The 26,127-nt window shown below is 38.7% G+C and overlaps 1 protein-coding gene across 1 annotated transcript in view; it reads left to right on the top strand.

Moving 5' to 3' along the window:
- LOC309686460 (uncharacterized protein) overlaps positions 1–9,678 on the top strand; it is a gene marked incomplete at its 3' end in the record, with an annotated part of 90,531 nt that extends 80,853 nt beyond the window's left edge. Inside the window, exons 2-3 of the mRNA XM_082499160.1 lie at positions 9,200–9,478; positions 9,608–9,678. Coding sequence (XP_082355286.1) covers positions 9,200–9,478; positions 9,608–9,678 — 350 coding nt within the window. The remainder of the gene's footprint in view (positions 1–9,199; positions 9,479–9,607) is intronic.
- Positions 9,679–26,127: the final 16,449 nt, after the last annotated feature.

Below are 26,127 nucleotides of genomic sequence, written 5' to 3'. Positions count from 1 at the left end.
TGGATATTTGGGTACTAGGAAAACTAAAGGTCTTTAAGGTGGAATATGGCAATTACGGGATATCTGGATGACAGGCTGTAGGCTGATCTCGCATCAAGGAGTTGATCCAGAGGGGCTGAAAGAGGTGATTTTTTTTGTTTGTGAAATCAAAAGTAATTCCAATACCTACAAAATTTCGGTAGTTCTGTAGAAAAAGATCAGTTGTCATCTTTTTCCTTGGCACATTCTTTTTTTCTTTACATCTGTCTCTGGACCCTGCTAAATGGTCTAATTTATATGTCGCTCAGAGTTAATAACTTGAAAAATCTGCATTTTTTTTTCCTGACCTTTAAAACCTGTACTGCCTGCCTGCCTTCTCAGAAATAACGCTAAAACCAAAGTTTTGTCTCACAGAGGCAGTCCAAATTGCGATCGGACACTTCTGTCCCTTCTTTTTGAGCCCAGCCGGCTCTGAGTGCCGTTGCCAGGAGATTTGAGGCTGCGAGTGGAATTCCCAAGTGTGGAAATCAAGAATATGGAAAAAATAATACACTTCAGAGTGCCTGACAACAACGAATTTTCTTGGAGCCTTCATAACTGTGCTGGCGGTGCCTTTTGCCATTTTAACTACTGCCTTATGTACACGGGCTGTACACAAGATACAGCTGACGGAGAGGGAGGTGAGGTAGCGCTAACAGATTCACCTGCGTGGGAAGAGCATCCGTTGGGGCCTGGGTACCAGACATGCAGCTGAACCCGTGTCTTTATTTATGCCCTATTTTAGGCGGAAATCTTGGTCTTCACAAGGACCGTCTCTGAAAACAGATTGAATGAGGGAGTTTTCATAGCTTGGCTCTGGCTGTAAGTCACCACAGTAGTGCTTCTCAGATTTTAGAAGCTGATGTTTGCAAATTAATTACTTGGCCTTTAAATAGTTCCAAACCACCCAAAGTGCTCTATTATGTTAGCACAGGCTTGAGAAATAGATATGTATTACTAGCTAATTGAATAACATATGGTGTTGATTAGTGCTTAGCTCTTTTTATAGAACTCAATTAAAAAAATGACTGCAGTATATTTTGAGACTATGAGATGTCTGTTGGTTGCTTCTGGCATGAGGGAACTGCTGAACCAAGAAATGATGAACTATTTCTGTTTAGTTCATCTATAAGTTCCTTTAAGAACTCGTGGTGTGCGTGGCTGTGACGGGAGATAGGCTGGAGTCTGTTCGTTTGCTGCAGTATTGAAATGCAGCCTTTCCTGAAAGATTTAAGTGCTCTCCCGGCAAAACTAAACAAAAGCCCAGGCTTTTATTTTCTGCGCTATTGCTCAAGGTATACGAATATACAATGAGCCTATTTCGGATGGATAAAAAAATCTGCTGTTACAGGGTTCGGTTTGCAGAGATGCGTTTCTTGGGAGGAGTCCCAGGACATAGACATTAAGTTATAAAAGCCCTCCGACCCCAAATAACCTCGGTTTCCTTCCACCTCATCCTCCCCCTGCCTCCCCAGGCAATAACCATGTGGGGAGAACCTGCCTTTATTTCTTTCACTTGGTACAGTTTTTGCTCAAGAGTTTATTTTCCTCTTAAACTTTACAAAAAATGCCTGAGATGATTTTCTTATTATGCACATGGATGATTGAAGTGGTATAGCAGGTAGCAGCAGCGATCAGATTGGGAGGAGCTGGAAGGATACAGAATAAAAATAAACAGGAAAATAAGGTGTTTGTCTTCCTGTCTTACCTTTTTTTTTTTTTTTTTTTTTCTTGAGCTACCTCTTCTATTGTATTTTGTGTGGATTTTTTGAAGAGAAAATTTGGTAAACAGTGGCTTCAAATGTGACGTGATGTGCACTGTATGAGATAGGCAGCAACAAGAAATAGTGACTTCTGTCCGCAATTTTATCACTGACTAATAATTTAGCTCTTTAGTGTGTGACCTGACAAACTCTTCCTGGCTTTTTAGAAACAAGTGATGGTTATTCTTGCGGTCCTAAAAATCTTAGTAGAAAAGCCTAACAACAGTGTAAAATTACTTAATGCATGTATTTTCCAGATTTTCACATTGGCTTTTATTGTGTTATATGCTATTTTGTATTTAATTTTCATCTGAAAGACAGCAAAATCTGAAAGACTCAGAACAAAGGAGGTCCTGAAAAATCAATTATTTCAAAAAAAAAAAAAGCCTTTCCAATCCCAGTAGGTTCCCATTCCCCAGTAGCTCTTCCGCTGAAATGACGTTCATTCATCCATCCAGAGAAAACAGATGAGTCCTGCAGCGTATCCTGAAGGTTACTCAGGTCATTTGGGAGGGAGCTATGTTTCAGAGATGCAGCGCTTTCACTGTGAGTGCCCGTTCACCGTTTTCCCATTGTTCGTCCATCTCATTGTATGTTTGTATCCGCCGCAGCAGCAATGTGTAAAATGGACCATTCATGACCTAAATTGCTCTGGGCTCAAAACCAAGAGCAGGTGCAACCCTGATCAAAACCAGAAGGCTACAGTATCGGGACCACATCATCCAGTGATAACAGGGGTGGAAGAAGCAAAACACAAAACCTTTTTTATTTTTGCATTCCTGATCTTTCCCCCAGGCTGTCCTGCCCCCTCCATCCATGTATAAAATAGATGGCAATATGTTCATTTTACGCTTCTCCCAGGAAGAAATTTATTCAGTGAGGTCAAGCTAGAGGTTGCAAAGCCAAGTCAGCTGTCACTGGCTTCCTGTTAAAGGGGTCACAGGTGCAGCAGGGATTTTTGGATAACGAAACAGGTAAACAGGAAGACTGTAGCCTACAAATATCCAGTTTTGGGGAGAGTCCTGTCGCAAATATCGGCTCAAGGTCTGGAAGAGTTTCTTAAAAGGCTTACACAAAGGTCACCCTGCTCCCATGACTGTCATCAACCAGTAACGTCTTATTACCTGAAAGATACAGCAATGAATTTATGATGTTCAAAAAGATGGGAAGATCCCAGTTATTAGCAGAGGGAGTTTGTGTAATGTGCTGATAACATTCCTCCAAGACGTGAAAACTGACAAGGTGATAATTAGAGGATCTCGATAAGTGATTGATTTTTATTTTTATTTTTTTTTAAATATTGTTCTAGCAACAGTTAATTGAAAGCAGCTGATATCTGTTGATGTACATTGTTATCTGTTGATACCCGAAAACCAGGTTTTCTTTTTACCTGCCAAAGTTCAGTCCTTTTAACATTTGTAGAGGCTATTGTGGCCGGCAGAGCGAGATTCATCCTCTCTGACATGAGATCTACGGCGTAGACATCTGCAAAGGAAGGGGAATGCATGTTTCTAAGAAAAAAAAAACCACCTGAGTTTATAATTTTAGTGTACTTCATAGTGAGGTGACTCTTTCCATAGGCTTTGGTGGTGAATTTTACAGTGACTGCAGAGTCTCAGGGTGACTAACGGAGACATGAGCATCCGCATCTTTGATGAGTGCAACCTAAGTGCCTTTGCCGTTTTCACAGTTTTGGAATGAAATATTAGAAATCCCTGAAGATTGTAATTAGTGGAATTTTGTCCTTAATGCCCTCTCTGTATTTTCTATCCTTCAGCTATTAAAGGCAGTGTATTTGTCATAGTGACCTGTTGGGAAGTGGCTTCTTCCGAAGAGATGTTCTTTAGGATATACTGTGTCGTTCATCAATGGCAAATGGTCTTTGTTGAGTACGACTGCCTTACCTGCATAGCGGTCTCTTACTCTGGGATTTGTATACTCAGTTGGCCTCTTAAATGAACCAAACGTATTTGACTATTATGTACACAGGGTCTAAGACCCAGTGACTGGGACGGTTCCACACTGACAAGACAGTCTGGAAACAAACCAATTAGTTGTAATACAAATGAGCAAAGTTTCCTTGAATAGAAAACATGCTTTTGTCTTGCGTTTAAGAAGGTAAGGATTGTTTCACAGGAAGGATGGAATTTCTAATCCCTTACAGTCAAGCACATTTCAGAAGAGAAATCCCCAGGCGGTAGCTGTGTTAGCTAAGCCAGCAAACGCCACGAATTGTAGTTGTGCCGGTTTTCCACATGGGACAGTTTTCTACTTCACAAAGCTATAATGTCATGCAAAGTTCATTTTACTGGTAAGCATCATTGAGCCAAAATTGAGTTCAGAGCTCCAGGGAAAATAAATGTAAGCATTTGTCCACAGTGCTATTTAAATTGGCTTGAAATCTCGAGTTCTTGGTTACCTTGCTCATTCATTTCTAGTTCATTGCGGTCTTCCTTAGGACTCTTAAATGTTGAGAAGTTGGCTTTCTTTTAGGAGGGAAAAAGGTTATCTGCAAAACTCATGACTGTTATTTGATACGCAACCAGTGCAGCCAAGAAGAACTCTATAATATAATGGCAGGGAAAGAGGATTTTTGTTTAATGCCTATCCATTTCCACAAAGGAGCAGCAGTTCAAAAGAGTAAGACATTGACAGCAATTAAAAATTGCTTTTAAAATTAGGATTATAATTTTTTTCGTCTAATCATATTCTCTGTGACTTTCCAATAGAATAAACTAAGCATTCTTTCCCTCACGCCCACGAATCAAAATTGCTGCCTAAACATTTCATTCCAGAAAATAGAAGTATGCGACGATGCAGGTATGAACTGAAAGTCTGTGTGCTGCTTTGCAAGAATTAGTCTGCATCTGCGTTAGTTGAAACACTGATAGATCTTTTACAATCTTTCACAAACTTGATTTTTTTTTCTTTCTTTTCTTTTAAAATACCAGTTAGGGTGGTAAACGGTATTTTAAAAGTATCTCAGCAAGTTTTACTCAGTTGGACATCTCCCCCTTCTTTATCCTTTGCTCTTTATTTCCTTGTCCTTTAAGGAGTACTGAGTAAGAAGGACTCAGAATGTTTTAATCCTAAACTGCTTTTTCCAAAATTTTTTGTCTTCATGTTTGGGATTTTTATTTTTTTTTTTTTCCTCAAACCATTTGTGTCTGATCAACATACGGAGTATTGCTATGGAATGCTGGTTTGCAGCATCGACTCAAGTGGTTTGCACAGGTGTGTAGTATTTCACCTTAGTCCTTTAGTAGTGCGATTACATATTCAGAAATCACTTTGTATCTGTAAAGGAAATGGTGGCAGACTGTAGTCTAATATGTATTCCTGAAACTTCTCTTTCCCTAGTTGTCACCTAGTCTGCAGTTATAAATTATCCCCTTCTTCCATCAGATTTGCGAGAGACATGGCAGTAGGCAAAAACGTGTTGCAGCTCTAATGCCATTGCAGCTTTCTAATGAAAGCACAAATCAAATGGTAGATGCTTGAATCATTTATTTCCAAGGGGTAATTTCTCTTATTATTTTATTGTGCCTTTATTTACTGTGCATTTTGCGAGTTCTTTTTCTGCAATGAGATTAGAATGCAAGACAGAAGTATCCTATATGCCAAAACTAAGACTCTCATAGATTAGGCTGTGTTGATTGGAATATTAGAGGGATGTTATAACATGCTAATACAGTTTATTAGGCTGCCAGCCTAATTTATCTGTGTAAATGTTTCAAAGGGAATTAGACGTGTACACATAGTGTACAATGTTTGTTTAATTTACGAGATTATATTGGCTTACAAAGTTTTACATCGTCATTAGAAGATCTGTTTTATTATAGTAATCTCATGGCTATATGACCAGCACTATAGGTCTAGAGATATATTGTACTTGTAAAATTACAATTTTAAATTCATACTGCTCTCTAGTGGGGAATGCTTTCAATGCAAAAGATTATATATATTAATGTACAGCCTGTATATAAACTGGGATTTCTGAAAAGGTACTATCATCTACAGCTATTCAGTAAACTTTTGCTATCGTGTTAGCATTTTAGTCCTGGTAATGCTTTGATTAACTTAAACTAAAATATTTTAGATAGATGAATATAGTTCTCTTTGGAGTGAACAATAGCTCCAGCAAACTCCAGAAAGTTGAGAGGTTGATGGATTGCTTCTGTTTCCTCAGGAGAAGCCACCACCTCCTTCCATTAGGAGAAATATGCTATAGATCTGCTCTAGAAAAACCTCACGTTTTCTCCTAAGCTTCCACAGTCTCATAATATCTTATGGGACAGTTGTGATTTGCCTGTAAAAGTTCCCTGTCATCACTACTGGTATAACAGATTTGATTTTAATAACTAACTACTTTTACGCTGCTTCTTTTTCTCTTTAATTTTCCTTTGGAATTAATTTTTTAGCCTTCTTTCTCATCTCTTGCTTTAAACAGCTAAAATTCTAGATAACGGAGTTGACTCTACACAAAAGCTGAAATAATAATGCCGACTGAATTACTTGAGTGAGGTTTTAATCTACAGCAAGTGCAGAGCTCCTCTCAGAACTGGGTCTGTACTTTCTTAAATGAAATAGGGTTTAGTTCGCACAAAAGAACACAATGCTAATTAGACAGAAAGCAAATCTGGAAACTGAAATTGAAACTGTTTTGAACATTGATAGGTTTTAGATTTGCAGGTTTAGATAAATTTGTCTTTATGATTTGGTTGGAAAGCAGTAAATGTGTTTAAATCCTTGGGAGTGCTGGCAAAACACTTAGCTGACAAAACTTACAAGATTTGAAGCTTTCTCAAGAATGATTTGCTGTATTTTGGTGTACTCGGGCCCAAATCTGAAGGCTTGTTTAGACTCATTATTAGATGCTGAACTTTGTCTGGATCTGGTATTAAAGGCATCTGTAGCCCATTTTCTTGTGCTGCTGCAATCATCTTTTTTGTCTCTGGGTTGATTGATTTGTTAGTTAGAGACCAAATAGTATCATCGCATTTAAGGCTGCAGTAATTTTGTCGCTGGAATTACAGATGAGAATCTTTGGCTGGACCTTCACTTATTCACTGAGTCTGGGAGAACAAGCAGTTTAAAGAGTTAGGTGCTATATAAAGGTCTCATCAAGATGCTAAGTTGGTATAACATTTTGCACTCCTCGAATAGTGAATTAGGCTTGCAGTGCACAGAGCACTTCTTCACCTGTGCCATTTCTGCTCACCTTTAATCACAGAAGCTCATGTTTACATTGGTTTCATTTGAAGTTCTGCAGATGGGATTATCTTCTCATTTCTGTAGTTGTTACAGTTTGATATTAGCTGAATCTAAATTAACTATCCTTGAATTATAATCCTGGGAGGTTAAGATAAGAAGCTAATAGAACATGTTCATAATTTGTTAGAACATGTTTATTATTTGTCTTTGAATTATTTTGAAACAGACAAGTTATGAAATGATTAGACTTGGGCTTGAAAGCATTCACAGGAAGGTGGAGAGGGGATGACTGGGGGTTGCTAAATGCTTAATTATTAAACTCAAGAGTGAGGGCTATGCGTTTAAGTTTAGCTGACTAAAATATAGGGGGTTTATTTTTTCTTTTGTTAATTGTAACACATCAAAATATATAAATATGGGAAACAGAGACTAACTCTCCCTCCCCCCCCCCCTTTTTTTTTTCCAACTTGAAAAATGCATTTTGCATTTCTAAAGTGCTAAAACCGCTAAGAAGTTGTAGTAATTGGTCAAGTGCAGTATTTGAATGTAGGAGTGTATGTAATGGAACGTAACAATAGGTTGTCATTCATATAGAGTTTAACTGGCCTATTTATTGTATAATTTATATAAAAAGAATCAAAATCCTGGAGATGATTATAAAATACTTCTGCTGTAACAATTACTTGGATTCCTGTGGTGGAGGGACCTTGGCTGGCTGCCAGACCCCCACCCAGCCGCTCTCTCACTCCCTTTCTGCACCAGGAGAGGGAGGGGGGAAATAAGATGGAAAAGCAAGATTGTAGGTTGAGATAAAGATAGGGAGAGTACTTACCCGTTACTGTCATGGGCAAAATAGGTTCAACTTGAGAAAAATTAGTTTAATTTATTGCCAATTAATATAGGGTAGGATGGTGAGAAACAAAGACAAAACACTAAAACACTCTGCCCCTCTGCCCCCCTCTTCTTCCTGGGCTTAACTTCACTCCTGACTTTTCTATCCTCGAGCGGTGCAGGGGGATGGGGGTGGGGGGTTGGGGTCAGTCCTTATTACTTCATCTCGGCTGCACCTTCCTCCTCACCCTGTTCCCCTGCTTCAGCGTGGGGTCCCTCCCGTGGGATACAGTCTTTCATGAACTGCTCCAGTGGGGGTCCTTCCCGTGGGCTGCAATTCTTGAAAATGCGCTCCAGCATGGGTCTTTTCCATGGGGTATGGTCCTTCAGGAAAGGACTGCTCCAGTATGGGTCCCTCATGAGGTCACAGAAAACCTGCTCCTGCATGGGCTCATCTCTATGGACTGCAGCCCCTGCTTGGAGCCTGCTCCTGCATGGGCTCTGCATGGGCTCTCCATGGGCTGCAGATTCCTTCAGAGCATGTCCACCTGCTCTGTTCCACCGTGGCCCTCTGTAGGCTGCAGGGCGGCAACCTACATCACCATGGTCTTCATGAGCTGCAGGGGAATCTCTGCTCCAGTGCCTGGAGTACCTCCTCCCCCTTCTTTTCCACTGTCTACAGGGCTGTTCTACATTTCTTTCAGCTGCTGCACAGTGTTTTTACCCTTTCTTAGATATGTTATCACAGAGGTGCACACCCGTGGTTGATGGGTTCAGCTTTGGGCACTGGTGGGTCGGCTTTGGAGCCACCTGGAACTAGCTCTCCCAAGGATGGGACAGGCCTTGGCCTCATCTTAAGGAGGTCACCCTGCAGCCCCCGCTGCCAGCACCCGGGCACCTGCATCCAGTGCAGTTTCCCACTGAAGGTGACAATTAAGATGTCATGAGCTTCATCTAGACTTTGCTGAGATAGTTCTAACTTAGCATTTGTAAGGTTGCTTTTCATAGAATAATTCCTAAATAAAGTAAACTAACCAAGGGATAAGATAGAAATAATTAAAAACAAAACAAAACAGAATACCCTTTTGACAGGTTGGTTCCAGTGATAGATTTAATAGTAGTCCTGAACATTTAAAGGCATTTACCTGAGTGGCTGTGAACTTACTCAAGTTACGCAGCAGAACAAAGAAACATGAACAGGAAACAAACCACGTGAGCAGAAATGTAGTGTTAAAATATGAAAATGCGAAGAACCTGCATTTTGTTGGTTTGTAAATGTAGAAATATTGTGTATATTATTTTGTATTACTGATCAATTTTCTGTCTTATGTGTGGTTTGTTGTTTTGTTTTGTTTTTTTTTTTTTCCCTCCAGAAAACATGAAGAAGCCCTGGAGCCCTGATTTACCAGTTGATAACCACTCATACAATTCAGATTTCACATCTGTCCCAGACAGGGAAGGTGAGAAAGAATTAGCACCCGATGGCACTGAAGAAAAGAAGGAAAGAGAAAAGAAACACACCAATTTCACTTTGTGTAACGTTTGTAACATTCAGCTGAACTCTGCTGCTCAGGCACAGATCCACTACAATGGCAAATCCCATCAGAAGAGGTTAAAACAGCTCAGCAATGGCAATCTCAAAAGTGATAATGGTAAGCATTAAAATATCTATTTTATTTATTATTATTTAAAGTAAATTTTGCCATGTTTTGATCTGAGAATTGCAGGATTGTGCAGTAATTTCAATTTGTATGAGTCTAAGCATTTATGTTTTTATTCAGCTGACAAATCCTTTGAAGTTAGGCGAAGGTTCTTGGTGACTTCAGAGTACTTGAGGTCATCTCTAGCATGAGCATCTGGCAAATAGCTAAAAGTATACTGCCTGTGTTGTTACATGTGTTTTCATTTTATATTTTGTTTATGTGATGCTGTTGATTCAGGCTCTTTCTCATTCCGTTTGCATTTTGATGGTTTTCAGCATAATCGGTGATATTCTGTATTTCACAGTGTACTAGAAAGGTTATACTTGTTAGGGATATGTTTGCTTTTAATAAATGTGAGGCAATTGCAAAATACATTGAAACAAATACATGACGCAGAACAAATACATTCCCAAACTCATTTAACTTTAGTTGGTTTATTCAGGTTTACACACATAGGTAGCCTAAGTCTGTTTAAAGATCATGACTTAAGTCAAACAGAGATGGAGCAAAGGTTATTTTGGTTTTAGCTGATTTCATTGACAGTTTTGCGGAAAGCATTTTGTAGTAGGTGGTATGTTTTCCCATCGTCAGAGTGAATTGTACACCTCACAGAAAAAAACGTTTGTGGCTTTATGTAGAAAAGTAGATCAGATAATAGAGGCAAACGATGGTCCCTGACAAGAAAAAACACATTGCTATGTTTTAATTTTCTCAATTTCATAACAGGTAGTACTCAACTTTGCTGTACTATGTAGATTAGTACTGTATTGTTCTATCTTTCCTTTATGCACAACGTCACAGAAATGATGGTCTTAATATGATGTACTTAGGCTTTCAGACTTTCTTTCTTCAGACCACACACGTAGCTTAATATTTTGTGCCACGAGTTGCTTCCTGCCCCATCTGCAGGACGTGCAGAATGCTAATCCTGCATTATTTGAGATTTGAGAAGTAATTTAATAATCTGTGCTTTGTCCTGGCTTGAAGAGTTGGGAATAATATGGGTGTGTTGCTGAAGTGTGGTGGATGTGAGTACTTTGCTATGTACAAGGTGTTGCTCATTTCTCTAAAACAAAAAAATAAAACAAAGAAAGAAAACCCGTAACACTGAAAAACGGAAATAATTTTGTCTCGAAGTGGCAGGTCTGTAATATTTGGCACTGTTCGTAGTTCAGGCTTAGGAGGAATACCACTACCATTAGCAGAAGCTGTGAAAATGCATGAAGAAAGATTGATTTCCTAATTGATGCAATATGGTTATCCACAAACACAGTATGGTTATCCACCAAAATTGGTGCAATGTGGTTAGCCACAAATGTATTCTTTCTGTAACCAAATAAACACAGTCTAATGTTATTGCTATCTTCAGTTAAGGTAAAATTGTGTTATCGTTATTATTCGCACAATAATTTTGCTAATGATAGAAAGTGTTTTTCTGCAATTCATTTTTCTGCTTTGATCCACGGTAATGAAAGAATTAGTAATTAAGCAATGCTGAAATTAGTGTCAAAAGGCTTCAATCGTGCTTCAACATTTATATTCTAGAGAGGATCAAAGTAGTAGTATAGCAGCATGTTTCTTATTTCCTCCTTAAAACTATCCCTATGTCATGTTTAGCTGCATCCAATTGTAGTCAGAAAATAGCTGATTGACTATCTAGCTCTTCGAAACACAGTGTAGTATTTTGGGGGGCTGCCTGAAACTTGAGGCTTTTCAAATCTGGCAGATCTCTGAGTATCATCAAAAGTAGTACTCCACTAAGACAACAACGTAGGAAAGAGCATAAGGAAGTGATTTTCCAATGTCACCAAACTTTGAGATTTCAGTTTATTTTAAACTGAACATTAGGAATGAAATAGAGACTGATATTAAATATTTCTTGCTAAAAGTTAGAACTGAATTAGAACCGAATGTTTGATCAACCACCCTCCCTGCACTTTGAACAGAGACCCTGTTTGAGATCCCTTTTCGAAGTCGAGTAGAAATTGGAATCTGACAGACCTTCCACAATAATAGGTTTTGTCAAAACTAGTGTATCTGAAATATGGGCAGTGTTTTTTCAGACGAATGATTGTTTTGTTGATGAGACCCCAGCAAGCTCAAGTGACATATGGCCATGACTGAAAAAAATTATGACTTGACCCTTTCAGTTTATCATGTGCACACAAATGATGCTTTTTGAAGGTCACCGATGTAACTGAAGTAACAGTTAAACGTGCACAATACTCTTTATTCATTGTATGTCAGTAGGTTGCCTTATTTATGAGAATGGTATTTCTTGTGTAGAAGTCTGATTGTCACAGAAGACATCTGTTACGCTCAATGTTCAGGTTAATGCCCTAATCATTCTTGAGACTAAATTCTGCTGTAAAGTAAAACTAAGTAAAGGCTCTGTTTTATGAGATAGTTTTCTAAGGCTCTGTCATCAGTAGTTATTCATTATAGCTCATGTTGAATGAGTGAAGTACTTGTGCTGTGCACAAAAAAACTCCATTTCCAAATACAGTGATTCATGTAGTGTACTATGGGTTGTATATGCCTTTGCAAAGTTGTGTGCTCGCTTGGAACTAACGTACATGGACAGGTTGGGAAAAATACTGGAATTGTGACTTCTCCTTGTTTCGTTTCATCTCTGAATTATTCCCACGAAGCAGGATGGATTTGTGTGTTTTCTATCACGAGGGGTAAATAGAAATGGAGGATTGATTTATATGAAGCAACAGCCCATGCCTTGTTCCCAAATAATTTGCAACGGACTACTGAACAGAGGTAGAGTTCAGCTGTATTAGCACTTGACTCTGTAATTAAAGCGGTCATGCTATAGTCGTCATCTTCAAACTGTGTGAAGTAGCTTTTGTCTGCTGGACATAAACAACAGAGCACGTTACTAGAATATCTCTATGTAACTTCGTAAGGCGAGCTGCTTAAGCACAAAGCCTATTGACCTCTGCAAATACACAATTAATAAATAACGTGCGCTGCGGGCTTAAAGGCAACATTTCCCTGCCGCTGTATTGGTATCTCTACTGACTTTGAACAACTCGCCAGATTTACTTTAAAAAGTTTTGCTAGTTGCTTATCTGTCAGCTTGGCAGCTTTACTGCTGTGATACCCACTCGGTTCCTTCCTGGGGCAGAGCAGCCTCGGAACAGCACACTGTGCAGAGTCACAAAAATGCTGTGAACCCGTTGTTTCTTGGGCCATTACTTGGTGCAGTGATTTGTGATGACTTAACAGGACACGGTGAGACATCAGTGCTTCTGTAACTGAAGTGTATGTGCTTGGGAGTAACAGAATTTTCCGTGTTCCTTCCTCCTAATAATTGCCTTTTATGTCACTTAAGAAGACTTCTCACACTTTCCTCATTACACCCTGTAATATATTCTTCTTGCTGGTGACTTTTTTGCCTTTCTGTTCAGACTTGCAGTAGCAAGGTGACAAGACAGTCGCTGGAGATTTTGAGTAAGTTTTGGGATTAAAAGAAGGCAAAATGCATTTCCTATCTGGTCTGCTGACATTGTACCACTTCTCACAAAACCAGCCTGGACACCTGTGGGAGGAGATGACCTCTTGTGGGAAGTCGTTTATTCTGACCAACAGGAGGAAGACTCACGTTTCTACTGACAGAATGGAAAAATAACTGTGGATGCAAATGTATAGCAGTACCAGGGAGAAAGCTGATATTACTAAGATTTTAGATAAACCAGAATTTCCCCTGTGCTTCGTTTTGTGTAAACTGCTGAATCATCAGGAGTGAATGAGACATGGTTTGGACAAAAACTAAAACTGCTTTCCTCTGCAATGCTTTCTACGATACATCAGGGAACAAGTGGAGAAATGCCACAAAATTCATAGGACTCCTTTCACTTAAAAAGTTGATTTCTGAAACATTATTTTGAAACGTAGGAGCCAGTGAGGCATTTGGCAGTAGTTTATTTCGCTCTCTGAATTCATAACCCGCACAAAAGTCTGTCCAGTTTAGCAAGTTTCATTTACTTTCTTTTAAAGTAAACCTGCCTACAACTTTTATTTCAGTGAAATTCCATCTTAGTAAAATTTTATTGTGAACTATATGAACGTATTGTGTCCTATGAACAAGGACAGTGAGTGCGTGGAAGACAGAAAGAGAAAAGATCAGAATTGAATATCCCTTGCGAACTGCAAAAAGCAAATCTCTTAATTCAGCCCTAGATATTACTTAAGAAGGAATAACAACTTGATTGTTACAGTTATACTGAAATATACACTAAAATATGAGCAAAATTTGTTTCACAATTTTTTGTTTTTTCCAAGCACATTTGGTGGTTGACTGTAGTTTCCCACAACAGCTCCTGAGATGACAATTCCATGATATCTACACAGTAAATTTTCGCACACTGGTCAGAGAAAATATTTAATCTTTTACAACTTCTTTTTTTTTGCGTCTAAATCCTCACTTTTTACAGTTTCCTGCAGATAAGAAATCCAGAAGATTCTCCTAAACCACTTGCAGAGTCTCCTTCCTTGCACTTTTCTTTTGCCGCTTCTTTTCTAGTTCTGTGCTTCTGCTTCGCTTTACGCTTCTGCTGTCACGTTTTTGGTCGTGAAACTGGAGCAGATGGAACCTTACTTACGGTGGTAAACTATTAAGCTACAGCTTTCAGGGAAATGGTGTCACCTGCTCTTTTGATTGCATTAGTCCTCCTTTCAGAGAAAGAGGATTAGATAGGGCATTGACGAATGGAGAAAATCTTCAGACAAAGTATATTCTCCTTCAGAGGAGAGGATTTTCTGTTAGTTTCCTGGGAAACAAGTATTGTCAGATCACCTTGAGATGTCTCTGGAAGTCATGTCTCCTGAAGTGAACTGTAACAGGTTCTTCTCAAGATAAAGGAGGAACTTGCACCTTAACAACTATTTTACTGTTCTGTGGTTGCAAACATTTTTGGTTTTTTTTTTTTTTAATGTCATGTTCTGATGCGGACCCTCATGGCCAGTTAACAGCAAATCCAATATGAGTTATCCTCTGGTTTTAAGCCTCCACTTTGTGGGTCATAGATGCCAGTATTTTGTTAAGAAGCACAGCAGGTTCCTTCTGGGTGTTCTTTAATGCTTCCCAAATATCAAAGCTGGAGATCTCTGGACAAGGGCTGAGGGCAGCATGTTGTCACTTCCATTGCTCCCAGATGTAAATCTTTCTTCTTATTCCAAAGCACTTGTCTGTTTGCATAGTGTTCCTATTCCAGTTAGTGAACCATTAACATAGTTTCTGCCTTTAAGAGCACGTTTGTAAGCAAGATATGCTTTTAAAGCACTACTTGTTTGCAGAATGTCTTTCTTTTTATTATATTCAGAAATACAGTACCCAGCATCTATGACATCATAGTGCAGCACAAAGTTTTATCACAAGGCAACTTGTGTATCATTGGATAAATTAAGATGAGGAAAGAGCCAACCCACACCAGTCACATGCATGGTGTTCATCTTTCCCCTAATGAGCACAGTAAGATCCACTTGGCTTTGTGAATATACAAAAAGTGATGGGTGGATAGTAATTGTGGACGAACTCCTTGCATGTGCGTAAATACCCATTGTGGACTTGCTATAATTAGCTGACTGCTACCTATTACAAATAAATTCAAATGGACGTTGCTAAATTTTCATACAGACCAATCATAGGTAAACCCTAGCATTGTGGGGAGGCTGGGGAGAAAGTTTAATTAGTGCAACTGGAATAACTTCAATCACACCATTCAGTCACAAAGGTTGAAAAAGTTACAAAGAATTGGGTTTGTTCTGGTTTTCTGCCTGAATACAAGACTGCGCTGGTTCTCTTTTAATATTCCCAGCTGCATAGAGTGCCCTCCTTTTGGGTGCCATCTCCAAAGCAAGGGGCTTAGCAAGTTGTCTGCATCCATAGGACATGGATGTTTGTCCGTGAGAAATTCTACAACAGTGTCAGACAGCTGAAACGAGTTCAGAAGTGGATCCTTACTTTGCTGCCTTCTAGTAAACCTGGATAGGGATTCCGATTGCTGTGCGAAGGCAGTGGGGGCTGAGGTACTTAAAGGTGTCTTCAACAGCACACAAAGACTGCTGTTATATGTAGGATAGAGGGTGAAAAATCTACACCCCTTGTGTGCCTTCTTGCTACCTTTAATCCTCTTCCATACTCGCAGTTTTTACTCTGGATGTTCCAAGCATTCTCTCACAGTTCGCTTGCCCTTTTTAGGCATTTATGGCCTCATTTCTTCAGGACTTTATGTTGCTCCTAGATGTGCAACACTTTTTTCGTCTTTGTTGAAAACTACCCTTTTAGTCCTCAAATCTGTGCTTAAAATACGCTTGCGAAAAGCAGGAAAGCTGACTGTCATTTTGCTGTCTTTGCACCTCAGCTGAACATCAACATAGTCTCTTTTTAATAACGTGGGTTTTTTCTCCCCTTTTCTTTTCTTTTTTTTTTTTTTTTTTCTATATGGCTTCAGCTAGAACCTGCCATACACCCCATTTATCTGAACTGGTTTGTTTCTCCGTTTAAAGTTAATACTGTTTTAGGTAAGAGTTGTCTTAGTGTTTTATGCTGTAGCAGAAACACAGATAGTCAATGCTAAATTAGCTGTGTAAGGTTCAGTTGCACTGGGAGCAATCTGTGTCCATCAGCGCTGTTTCTGAACTGTGCCGTGATGTTTGTCTGCCATTCTTTGCTTCTCCCTGAGTGTGGCACCAGTCTCATTTCTGAGAATGTTGGCATTTGATCTCTGCTTGCCTGTACAGCGAACAAACTGTTGAAACCTGTTTTGCAGGATCTCCATTTAGTTCTGCTTATATCACCAGGTCCAAGATAGATTATGATGCCCATGGCTTCCTTCCAGACCTTCTCAGTAACTTGTCTTCTTTTAATATGATGGGGTATTTTTCTGCACTGGCATCTGGTAGGCAACAAATCTTCTATGAGTCATGACAACACACTAAGTTTATCAACGTTTCCTGGTATTAATTTCCTAAGAGCTAGCTTTTCCCATGTTCAGTTATTTTTCTTACTTCAAATATAGGTCTGTATTCCTCAATGAGGCTCTAAAAGGATAATTTTGTACCTCTCAAGTGGCATTAATTTTTTATTTTTTAGGATATCGCAGAATTTAAGAAGAATTTTTGACATATCTGAACAGAAGAAAAATAAAGCAGATACCATTAAATGTGACACTCATTTCAGTAACGCTGACTTTTTCTTATTTATGGCCTTTTATTCCTCTGATTGAAAATATACTATCTTCCTGGTGGTCACGTCACTGAAATCTTTAATTTTTTATCCTCTGACATGTTTCACAGTAGGGTGAAATAGATCTCAAGATCAGAGTTTTAAGACCAGCTCCAATGAAATTAATTACAAATTCCTGTTGATTTCAAGAAAAGGGGGCAAGTTCCTCACTCTATTGAGGAACTTAATTAACGTTAGCACAGATTTATGCCAGTTCAGTTTACATCATCGAGGAAGCGCAGATTCTAATCTACAGTTCACACTGCTACTGTGGGAATGAGTTAATCTGTACGATGTCTTTGCTTTGTTTCTCACATTAATGCTTATAGTCCCCATGCCAGGAGGACTCCGTTCCTACCTTTGAGGAATTCTCATTCCATTCCAATAGAAATAGCAATATTATTCAAAAGTGGATTAAAAATTCCTCCTTCCGCTTCCATTCCTGTTCTCAAAATCAATAGAGCTTCAAACCCTCGGCAGCTTCCATTGTGACTAGATAGTTTTCCTCTGGGGAAAGACAGTAGAATATTGCCTTTTTCTTGGTCCTCAGTTTTAACTATTCGATTAATATGTCCTAGTTTTTCCTAGAGTGTTGTCTGGGTTTGGGGTTGTGTTTTTTTTTATTATTTTTTTATTATTTTTATTATTATGTTTTTTTGTTTGATCATCAAACTGAGGAAACACAATGATTACATGGCCATAGTTGTGATTGCACTTAGCTCCGTTTTCCTCATTTTTGATTCAGAGCCATGTTACAAGTCATAAAACTTTTGTATAGTAAAACATGGATGTTTTTACTATACTATACATGGATGTTTTTTACTATACATGGATGGATGCGTATGCATAGCTGATCATTCTCAGTAAACTTCCAATTTCAATGCTGCCTTTTTCTTCTTTTGCTGTTGAAAAAATAGGTTTTTTAATGTTTCTTTTTTCCTTGTAAAAGTGGCAAAACTCTACTGATAAAATGACAGCATTCTTCTTACCAAAGGTAGTTGAGACAAGGACCGTAGACAAATGTAATCAAGTTCAAGTTGAAATACTACCAAAGATGTCCCTCAGCTCAATAGTGATAGCTCATACTCTGAAGTGTCTTTTGCTGTGTTGTATTAGAAATTAAAAGTCTTTAAAAGAAGCAGTTCACCTTTTTGGAGTAGTCTCTGACCTCACGCTCATAGCGCATAGGGTCAAACCTGTAGTAGTGTTTCTTGTGGAACTGTGTGCTGGAAAAGTTTGCAGTGGCAAGCAGGATAGTACATTTTAAATGGATCTATGTGGGAGGAATATAAAATAGTGATGCCTGTAAAAAAGGTAGATGATACTCCCATCTTCAGAAAAGGCGAGAACCAGAAGCCAGTCAGTCAGTTATCAGTGGCCGGGAAGTTTATGGAGCAAGTATTTATGAAAGCCATTTGTAGGCACATGAAGTGGAGGAAGGTGACTGGAAACAGCGAGCACAGATTTACGTGCAGACTTTGTAAGACCAAGCTGATTACCTTCTGCGGTGAAATCACAGGCTCTGTGATCAGAGGGATATAATTTTCTGACTTAAGAAAGGCTTTCATCAAGGTCTCCCGTAGGATCATTGCAGCCAAATTGGTGAGATAAGGGCTGGATGAGTGGAGTACAAAGTAGATTAGAAGCTGGCCAAATGATCAGGTTCAAAGTATAATGGTCAGCCTTTCACAGTCTAACAGGCAGATGATCGGTTGTGGCCTTCCCCAAGGATGTGAGGCCAATGCTGTTTGACATCTTCATTAGTGACCCTGGTGATAGGGTGGAGTGCACACTTGCCAAATCTGCAGATTTGCACTAAACATGGCGAAATCATAAGTGATGGAGCACAGCACTACCGTTCACAGGAACCTCAACAAGTGGCAGAGGTGCCCCAGCAGTAACCTCATGAAGTCCAACAGATGTAAAAACGTGAAGTCCTGCACAGGGAACATATACAATTGGAGGCTGGGGACTGACTGGCTGGAGAACAGCTTTGCGAAAAAGGACCTGGGTGTCCTTATGGGCAACAAGTTGAACGTGATTCATGAGTTTTTGTAGAGATGAGGGCTTAACTGCATGCTGGGCTGCGTTTGCCAAAGAGTAAGTTGTAGTCTCAGGGAAGGGATTGGTATCCACTCTGTGCTTTTAGGATCACTGTGGCAATTTCTGGGCCCCCAGTACAACAGAGACGTCAACAAAAGGGAGTGAGTCTGGAGGACCATCGCTAAGATGGTCAAATTGCTGGAGCACGTGACTGATGACGAGAAGTTGGCAAAGCTGGTTTTGTTTACTGTGAAGAGAAGGGCTAGTGGGGGATCCTGTTGCAGTCTTCTACTTTCTAGAGGGATTTGTAGAGACAAGATGGATGTGTACAGTGAAAGGGCAAGAGGGGATAGTCACAAGTTGCAGCAAGGCAAATTCTGATTAGATATAAGGAAAAAAGCATCCAGAACTTCACTATAAAATGGGTAAGCACTGGAATAAATTGGCCAGAGAGGCTGTGGAAATTATTCTCTGGAGGTTTTAAGAACTCAACCTGACCTGACTTTGAAGTTAGTTCTGTTTTGAGTAGGAGGTTGGGCAAAGTGAATTCCAGAGATGCCTTTCCACCTGAATTAGATTATAAGCTTCTGTAGAAAATACACTGGGAAATCTTCAGTTTTAAAGATCCAGGGGCCTACTTGCTTAATTTAGATCAGAAGCAAGATATACGCAGCCAAAGGCTTGGATTTTTCTTCATAGCTGTGCATTTAAAAAGAAAAAAATGCCAACAAAACTCCACTGAATGTCAAGTTGCTGGTGTTATTTGACAGACCCAAAACAAATACAGCAAAATCTGTATTCTTAGAAAAGCTTTGAGATGTAAAACAAAGTGTTGAAGCCTTTTTCAGTATTTTTTTTTTTTTATCAAGTTGCCTGTAGCATAGTCAGAACTGCTGTTGATGTATGTCACAGTCTATCTAGTTAAAGATTATCAAAATAAAATTCTTGTCCTCTAAAAGAGGAAGTCTGGGAACAAAGCTACTAGTATACCTGGATCTTGGTTTTAGACCTTTCTACTGTCGTTAATGGTGACAGAGGGAAGAACAGATGCTACGGGATGCAGTAAATAACAACAGAACACCATGTTGTTCAATGGTCTATTAAGACAGACTTGGTCTTCGTGCAGGCTGGTATTAATAGCCATTCAAACTTTTTTTTATTTTCTTAAAATATATTAACTTTTATTGTAAACAGTTGAAGATGTCAACAGTAGACCCTGATGTGTAAACACTGGAGTGATCAAACAGCTCATTTAAAAAATGATCTAATAATTTATATTGAATTTGTGGTTTATTGGTTTTGCGTGTGTGGTATTTTTTTTTCTCACAGCTCACATCTCATCATGAAATAAAATTATGACTACTTAAAGAGTAATTTTTGTACATTGGGGGGAAAATACAGATCTGTATGTAGAATTGTCATTGTAATCTGGTATCAAAAGTACCACAAATCAGCAACAGAGCATTCCCAATGTTTTAAAATGCTGAAATATTTAAGGAAAAAAAACATTGCCATAATAATTCACTTTGTTTTATTTGATTTTATCACTGACTTTTAATGTCAGTGACCCTTGTCATAAACAGATGAAACATGCTTGAGAAAGCCAAAGAAAAGATCCTGGAACTGCCAAGCTTTGAAAAATATATATTATTCAGAATTGCAGTGTTGGCATTTAAAGACTTACTGCTGTGAAATAAATAGTTTCAAGAACAGTGGCAAGCCTCTCTGGTCTTATGAACACTCCAAATTAAAAGATCGTGGAAACAAAGAATGCTATAGCTAAAGAAAGAACAATTAAATAAGTTTGTAGCTGGCATAAAAGTCTCAGTACTATTCAACAAGGAAACATTTTAATTTTGCCAATGCTTTATTTTTTAAAAGCCAGAAGAGTTTATTTCACCAAATTGACTCTCTTAATTTTATCTCTGTGAGACTGGTTGTATGTGCAAATAGTTCTAAGTTGCTTCATGTTTTTTGGTACAGGCTGAAAATTTGGGCTGTAGGTTAGTTTAATCTGTTATATATCTGTAAATCTGTTGTGGGGGAAATAATTTGCTGCTTTTGTGATTCCTTTGGTATTGCACACAACCCATCCTACAAATTCCATTGACCGTGTTAATAGAGTACTAGAGGGTCAGGTTAAATTAGAATACGTATGCTTCTGAGTACAGTGATTATAATCATACACACGTACACGCACACACACAAAAATCATGGCACAGTTTATTCTTAGTCTGCATAGAGATATGTTACCTCTTGGGCTACTTTGAAAGAAAATTCCAGTGCTGTGCTCTATAGGGAGCACACTTGTGCACCATCTCCCTCTTTGCTCAGAGTCAGTCCTGTACGGTAGTCAGCAGCTAGTTACTTTTTAATCTTTGAAAATGGTAGCGGATGTGTTTTTGCAGAAGAACTGCAATAATTTCTTTTTGAAAGGAATTTTCCAAACAGTATGTGTTTATTTTGTCAAATCAGAAGTCATATTGATGATGTTTTCGAGTGAACATCAGTAGGAATGAAGCTTCCCAATCGTTGATGGCTCTGGAAAGCTGAGTTGCATTTCTTCTAATTCAGTTTTATTCACTGATCCTGCAAATTTTATAGTCCAGAGAACCTGCTTTTACATAGTATGACGTAAGGTTTTTTCCTTTCTTGAATCTTTGTATTTTTCTATTCAATACATTCAAGAAAGCCTCTTGCACTTCAGTATTTATATACGTTATGACTGATGTAATTCAATACTTAAAAAGGCGTTATTACTTTTGACAGATCTCTAGGAGTATGTTAATTGTTGATAGGATTACTAAAACATCACCTTTTTATACAAGATTTTTTTTTTTCTCCACTGTCAATATGAAGTGGTATAGTTACTGTTCAGTGCTATGACACTACCCCTGGTATATTTTGGTAAAAAACTATATCTCTTCCTATATCCACTTTTTAAATTTCTTTGGAGAATGATCTTTATAATAGTACTTTCTTCTTTTGCCGCCTAACTGTGGATATTTTATTAAGTGTCATCACAGAAAGCTTGAGTGATCAAGCTTAGCTGATCCCTAAAGTTACCCAGAAAGAGAGTTGTCACCGTGACTTACTGTTTGTGGATACCCAAAGGATTTCTGGTTAATCTGTTCTGACGGAGCTTTCCATGCTCCGCAGTTCACCTGCTATAGATGAGATGCCATTAAAATGTGGTGGCTGAGGCAGCAGGTGCAAACACAAAATGGCAAGAGTGGTGAGTTCATAGTGCAGTTTCTGAAGATGGGGGGGGGGGGGGGTGTGCGTGTGTGTGGACTCAAAATGATGTCTGCTTCATCCTTTATATTACTTTGGTAATAAAGCATTTCACAACATTCTTGAGACCAAAGCAGACAGGAATATGTACGCAAGGCACAGCATGGATTTCGAAATGTGCTCAATTTGTTTATTTTGTGTACAAAGTGAGGTGCCTGAGGCTCCTTTTCTCTTGACACGGTGTAAGGTCGAAAACCACCCACTGTGAGCCAAAGAAGCCCTACGGGAAAGGCAGGATGTTACCCATACTGAGGGCAGTAATCAGGCCAACAGCAGCTTCCTACTACACCATTTTACTGTAACAATATGTGAGTTTAGACTCGTACTGTTTAATCTTGTGGAGAACTTTAGAAGGCCTTGGTTCCCATGGAGAAGCTCGCTCTTTGGTAGTAAAATGCCCTTCACAACCCCCTGTGGTACGAACCCCTGAACAAACTTTTATGCAGGATGAAAGGAGATCAATGCTGTCGCATGAGGAGACTGAGTAATGAAGGAGTAGTAGGATTCAGATGGGGTTAGGTCGGTGCTTTTTCATGATTCGGTCGGAAAATGAGGCATGAAAATTCATTTTTATAGGATGGGATTAACTTGCAGAGGTAAGTACAAATGTAGGAAAATACTAGAATGAGTAAGTGAACAACTGGGGGGAAGACTACGGGCTAGGGGAGGGAACTGTTTGCCTTTTATGTCAAAGTAATTGAAAACCTGACAGAACATAAAATATTTTTTTGCTTCCTGACCATCTTGAAGTCATTAAGGAAATTACCATAAATTTTCATAGAATTTATATTTCACGTTCACTTGAATGCCTGGTGCATATATTTCCCTCTCAGATGATGGGTTCCTTCTGCCAGGCGCCGGCAGGTTGGTGTAAATTACCCAGCAGAAGTTAGAATGTTTTTTTCATTGCAAGCTGACAAAGTGAAAGACATGCGAAAACCCAGTACTCTCCCCAGTCCTACCACCCTCTCATTTCTTCCTCTTCCTACTTCAAGGAACACCTAGGAAAAGAATTCCTAGTCATTATCTGAGGAAAACTTAAGTGAAATGCTTGTCTGAGAATTGCTTGATTTTGAGCAGGGAAAAGAGTTCAAAGTTAAACTTTGACATTTCTCAACTTTTTGGATCTACATAATCTTTTGATTTTCTGCCTTTTTTTTTTTAATCCAGAGTTTAAAAATAATGTTTCCATGCTACACAACTTAAAAACAAAAATAAAATTCTCTAGTAACGGGAGCAATGTTTCAAGAAAATCCACTTCTACTTCACATTTTGAACCCCATATAAATACTAGCAAGACAATAACAATGCAAAAAACCCCTTTTCTGCCTGGCTCAGCCCAAGAAGGATTTATCCCAATTTAGATAACGTATTACTTGAACACTAAAGTACTGAATCACACGTTTCCTCTGAGGAATCCAGGTTTCCTTGCATTTGTAGTTGGGTGAGCCTTGGAACTTTTCTCATAGAAATACAAACCACACCTGACAATCTGTGCTCTTCAAGAAGAGAACTCTCTTGGAGTATGAAAAGACCCATAGCATATTTGACGTGTTGCAGTTTCATCAGTTGTTCTTGTATTGCTAGTTTAATTAGATCATGATAGCTGTGGAATTATTTAATACCACATGGTAATACTATATCTGCTATGTTGGCGGTCTTCAGGATGGGCATTCTCTTACCCTTATCACTATGTAAGGCACAAGGAATGTGAAGACTAGAGTAATGCTATAAATAGCACAAAATATTGGTAGCATCAAAAATGAAAATGAAGGTTTTTTGGTTTTTCGGGGGGGTCTAAGTCCACTTTGGGAGTGCCGAAGGTGTTACCTGAGGTAAAGGGTGGGGGAGGGGGGAAGGACTGAGGAAAAGAATTATTAATTTCATTTTGTGGAACTTAATGCTTCATGAGAATGGCCTTGGATTTCTCTCCCTCCTTTTCTGAACACTGTTGTGTGGAGTTCCTTATGCTCTCACTATCTTTACCACAGAAGTGTCTGTATTTTAGCAATAGTGCTGAGCACACAGTATGGTAAAACATTAAGGCTTTATGTAGGAGAATCTTTCTGTGGCATTAGTAGAAAACGGGCAGGTTCATGGTGGGTTTTTTATCTTCCAAACCAAATTCACTAATTGAGCTGTAAAGCGCTCTTGATAACTTTTGGGGATTTTAACCCATGTCCCTGAAGCATCTGTTTTAAACCCAAATACTAAATAGCTGCCCTGGAACGAAGTGTATCAAACTTTCCTTTTTGCCTGTACGCAGCACGTGCTGCAAGTACATAACCTCCTTATATTCAGGCTCTGTGCTTCCATAAACAAATAGCAAAATCGTTAGCTTCAACATGTACAAAAACAATATTATGAAGGAATAAAAAATACTTATTACTTGTAGTAGGCAGTCATTTCTCCTTGCTTTTCTTTATTGGTGATACTTGCCATGCAGATATTAATTTCTAACAAATTTAATTTCAAAGAAATAATTCCCTCAAAAGCTCCCTTTCAACTTCATTCCTAACTTCCCCTATTAATACTGAAAATGTTGGCAGCCACATTCCATGATGTTTGCAAAATTACTCAGAAGTTTACAGCTGCCTCTTTTTTTTTTTCTTTTTGTGAAGATCAAAATAAGTTTTTATTGTTCAACAGTTGTTAACGTATAAGACCTAATATTCCCACAGGTATATTGGATCCTTACACCCTTGGCTTTTTGCAAGTAGAAAAAAAAAAACCCCTCGTGGATATTTCATTTGTCTGGCAGTTCATTGGTGTCTGAAGCCGCCACTGCCAAACTCAGGGTTTGTCCTGAGTAAATGCTCAGGGCCTTGATCCATGATTTTTTAAATGCCTTTGGGAGGTGAGATCAGATGTGCAAGAATGTGATTGTGTTTATTTTTTGCCTGAATCCCACTGGTAGAATCCTTAGGGATTTGCTGTATCAAAGGTATTTATGAGAATATTGCCCTTGGCTACAATTTGAAAGGGAGCAATGTAGGCCAGGGACAGATGAAGGGTAGGCAAACTGGTGACTCTGGTCATAGAGAATGGGCGAGTCTTTGGATACCCTTTCTAATACATATCACTCAAGCAAATTAGGTTAATGTGCAAAAATCTGCAGTCACATTTCCACTTTGAAAGTTTGCTCGTGTGCTACACTTCCTGAATATTCATAATTTCAGAAACGGCAAAGCACGAGCAGGATTGGTCACGCAACAGATGGACTCAGTATATGCTGTTGTCCGTACGTGGCGTGGGCTTTTCGGAGAGCAAGATCTTCGGACATGTGACTGTTATATTTGGCCTTTGGTGTGAAACAGATGTTTGCTGTTTGTACACATGAATACTTCTGTGTTCTTGCAATCTTCCTGCTTGAAAGGGAAGAATTAGGCAAGAAGATGGTTAGTAAAACCTGGCAGGTTTGTCGTAGCAGTTCTTCAGCATGTCTAGGTTTACATTTACCATGAGTAATAGGTAGTAAAAATGAGGTAGCAAGCAGAAAAAACAGGAGTTACAAAATTAAGTTTTACATGAAGTTTCTTTTCACTGAGGGTGTATTGTTCTAGTAAGAAGTAGGAGCTATTTGCCCTCAGTTCAGTAAGGGATCTCGAGCAATACCAAGAATGGTTGGACTCGATCTTAAAGGTCTTTTCCAACATAAATGTTTCTATGAACTAGCCAAGGTGCCATTTAAAAAAATTAAGTCTAAGCCTAATGTTTATATTAATCTTGCTGACCAGAATAGCTGCATAATCTATTAGTAATATACATCTGCTGATTTATAAAAATAAGTATATTTTATGTATATACTTATTATATATATACTTATATATATACTTATTATATATCTTTTATATATATACATATATATAAAAGTATATTTTATATATATATACCCACACGCGTACAGAGGGCTTTTAATTAGTTGCTGAGATAATGTATAAATCTCTGCCCCTTTAAATTTGCTGATTGAAAAATGAAGAATTCCTGCCCTTTAAATGTTCAGCTTTCACAGAGGTTACAGTAA

The sequence above is a fragment of the Vanellus vanellus genome (genome assembly GCF_965231255.1).
Source record: "Vanellus vanellus genome assembly, chromosome: 2".
Taxonomy (NCBI): domain Eukaryota; kingdom Metazoa; phylum Chordata; class Aves; order Charadriiformes; family Charadriidae; genus Vanellus; species Vanellus vanellus.
The sequence above is the reverse complement of the archived record's forward strand: the minus strand, read 5'-3'. Positions and strand labels throughout refer to the sequence as shown.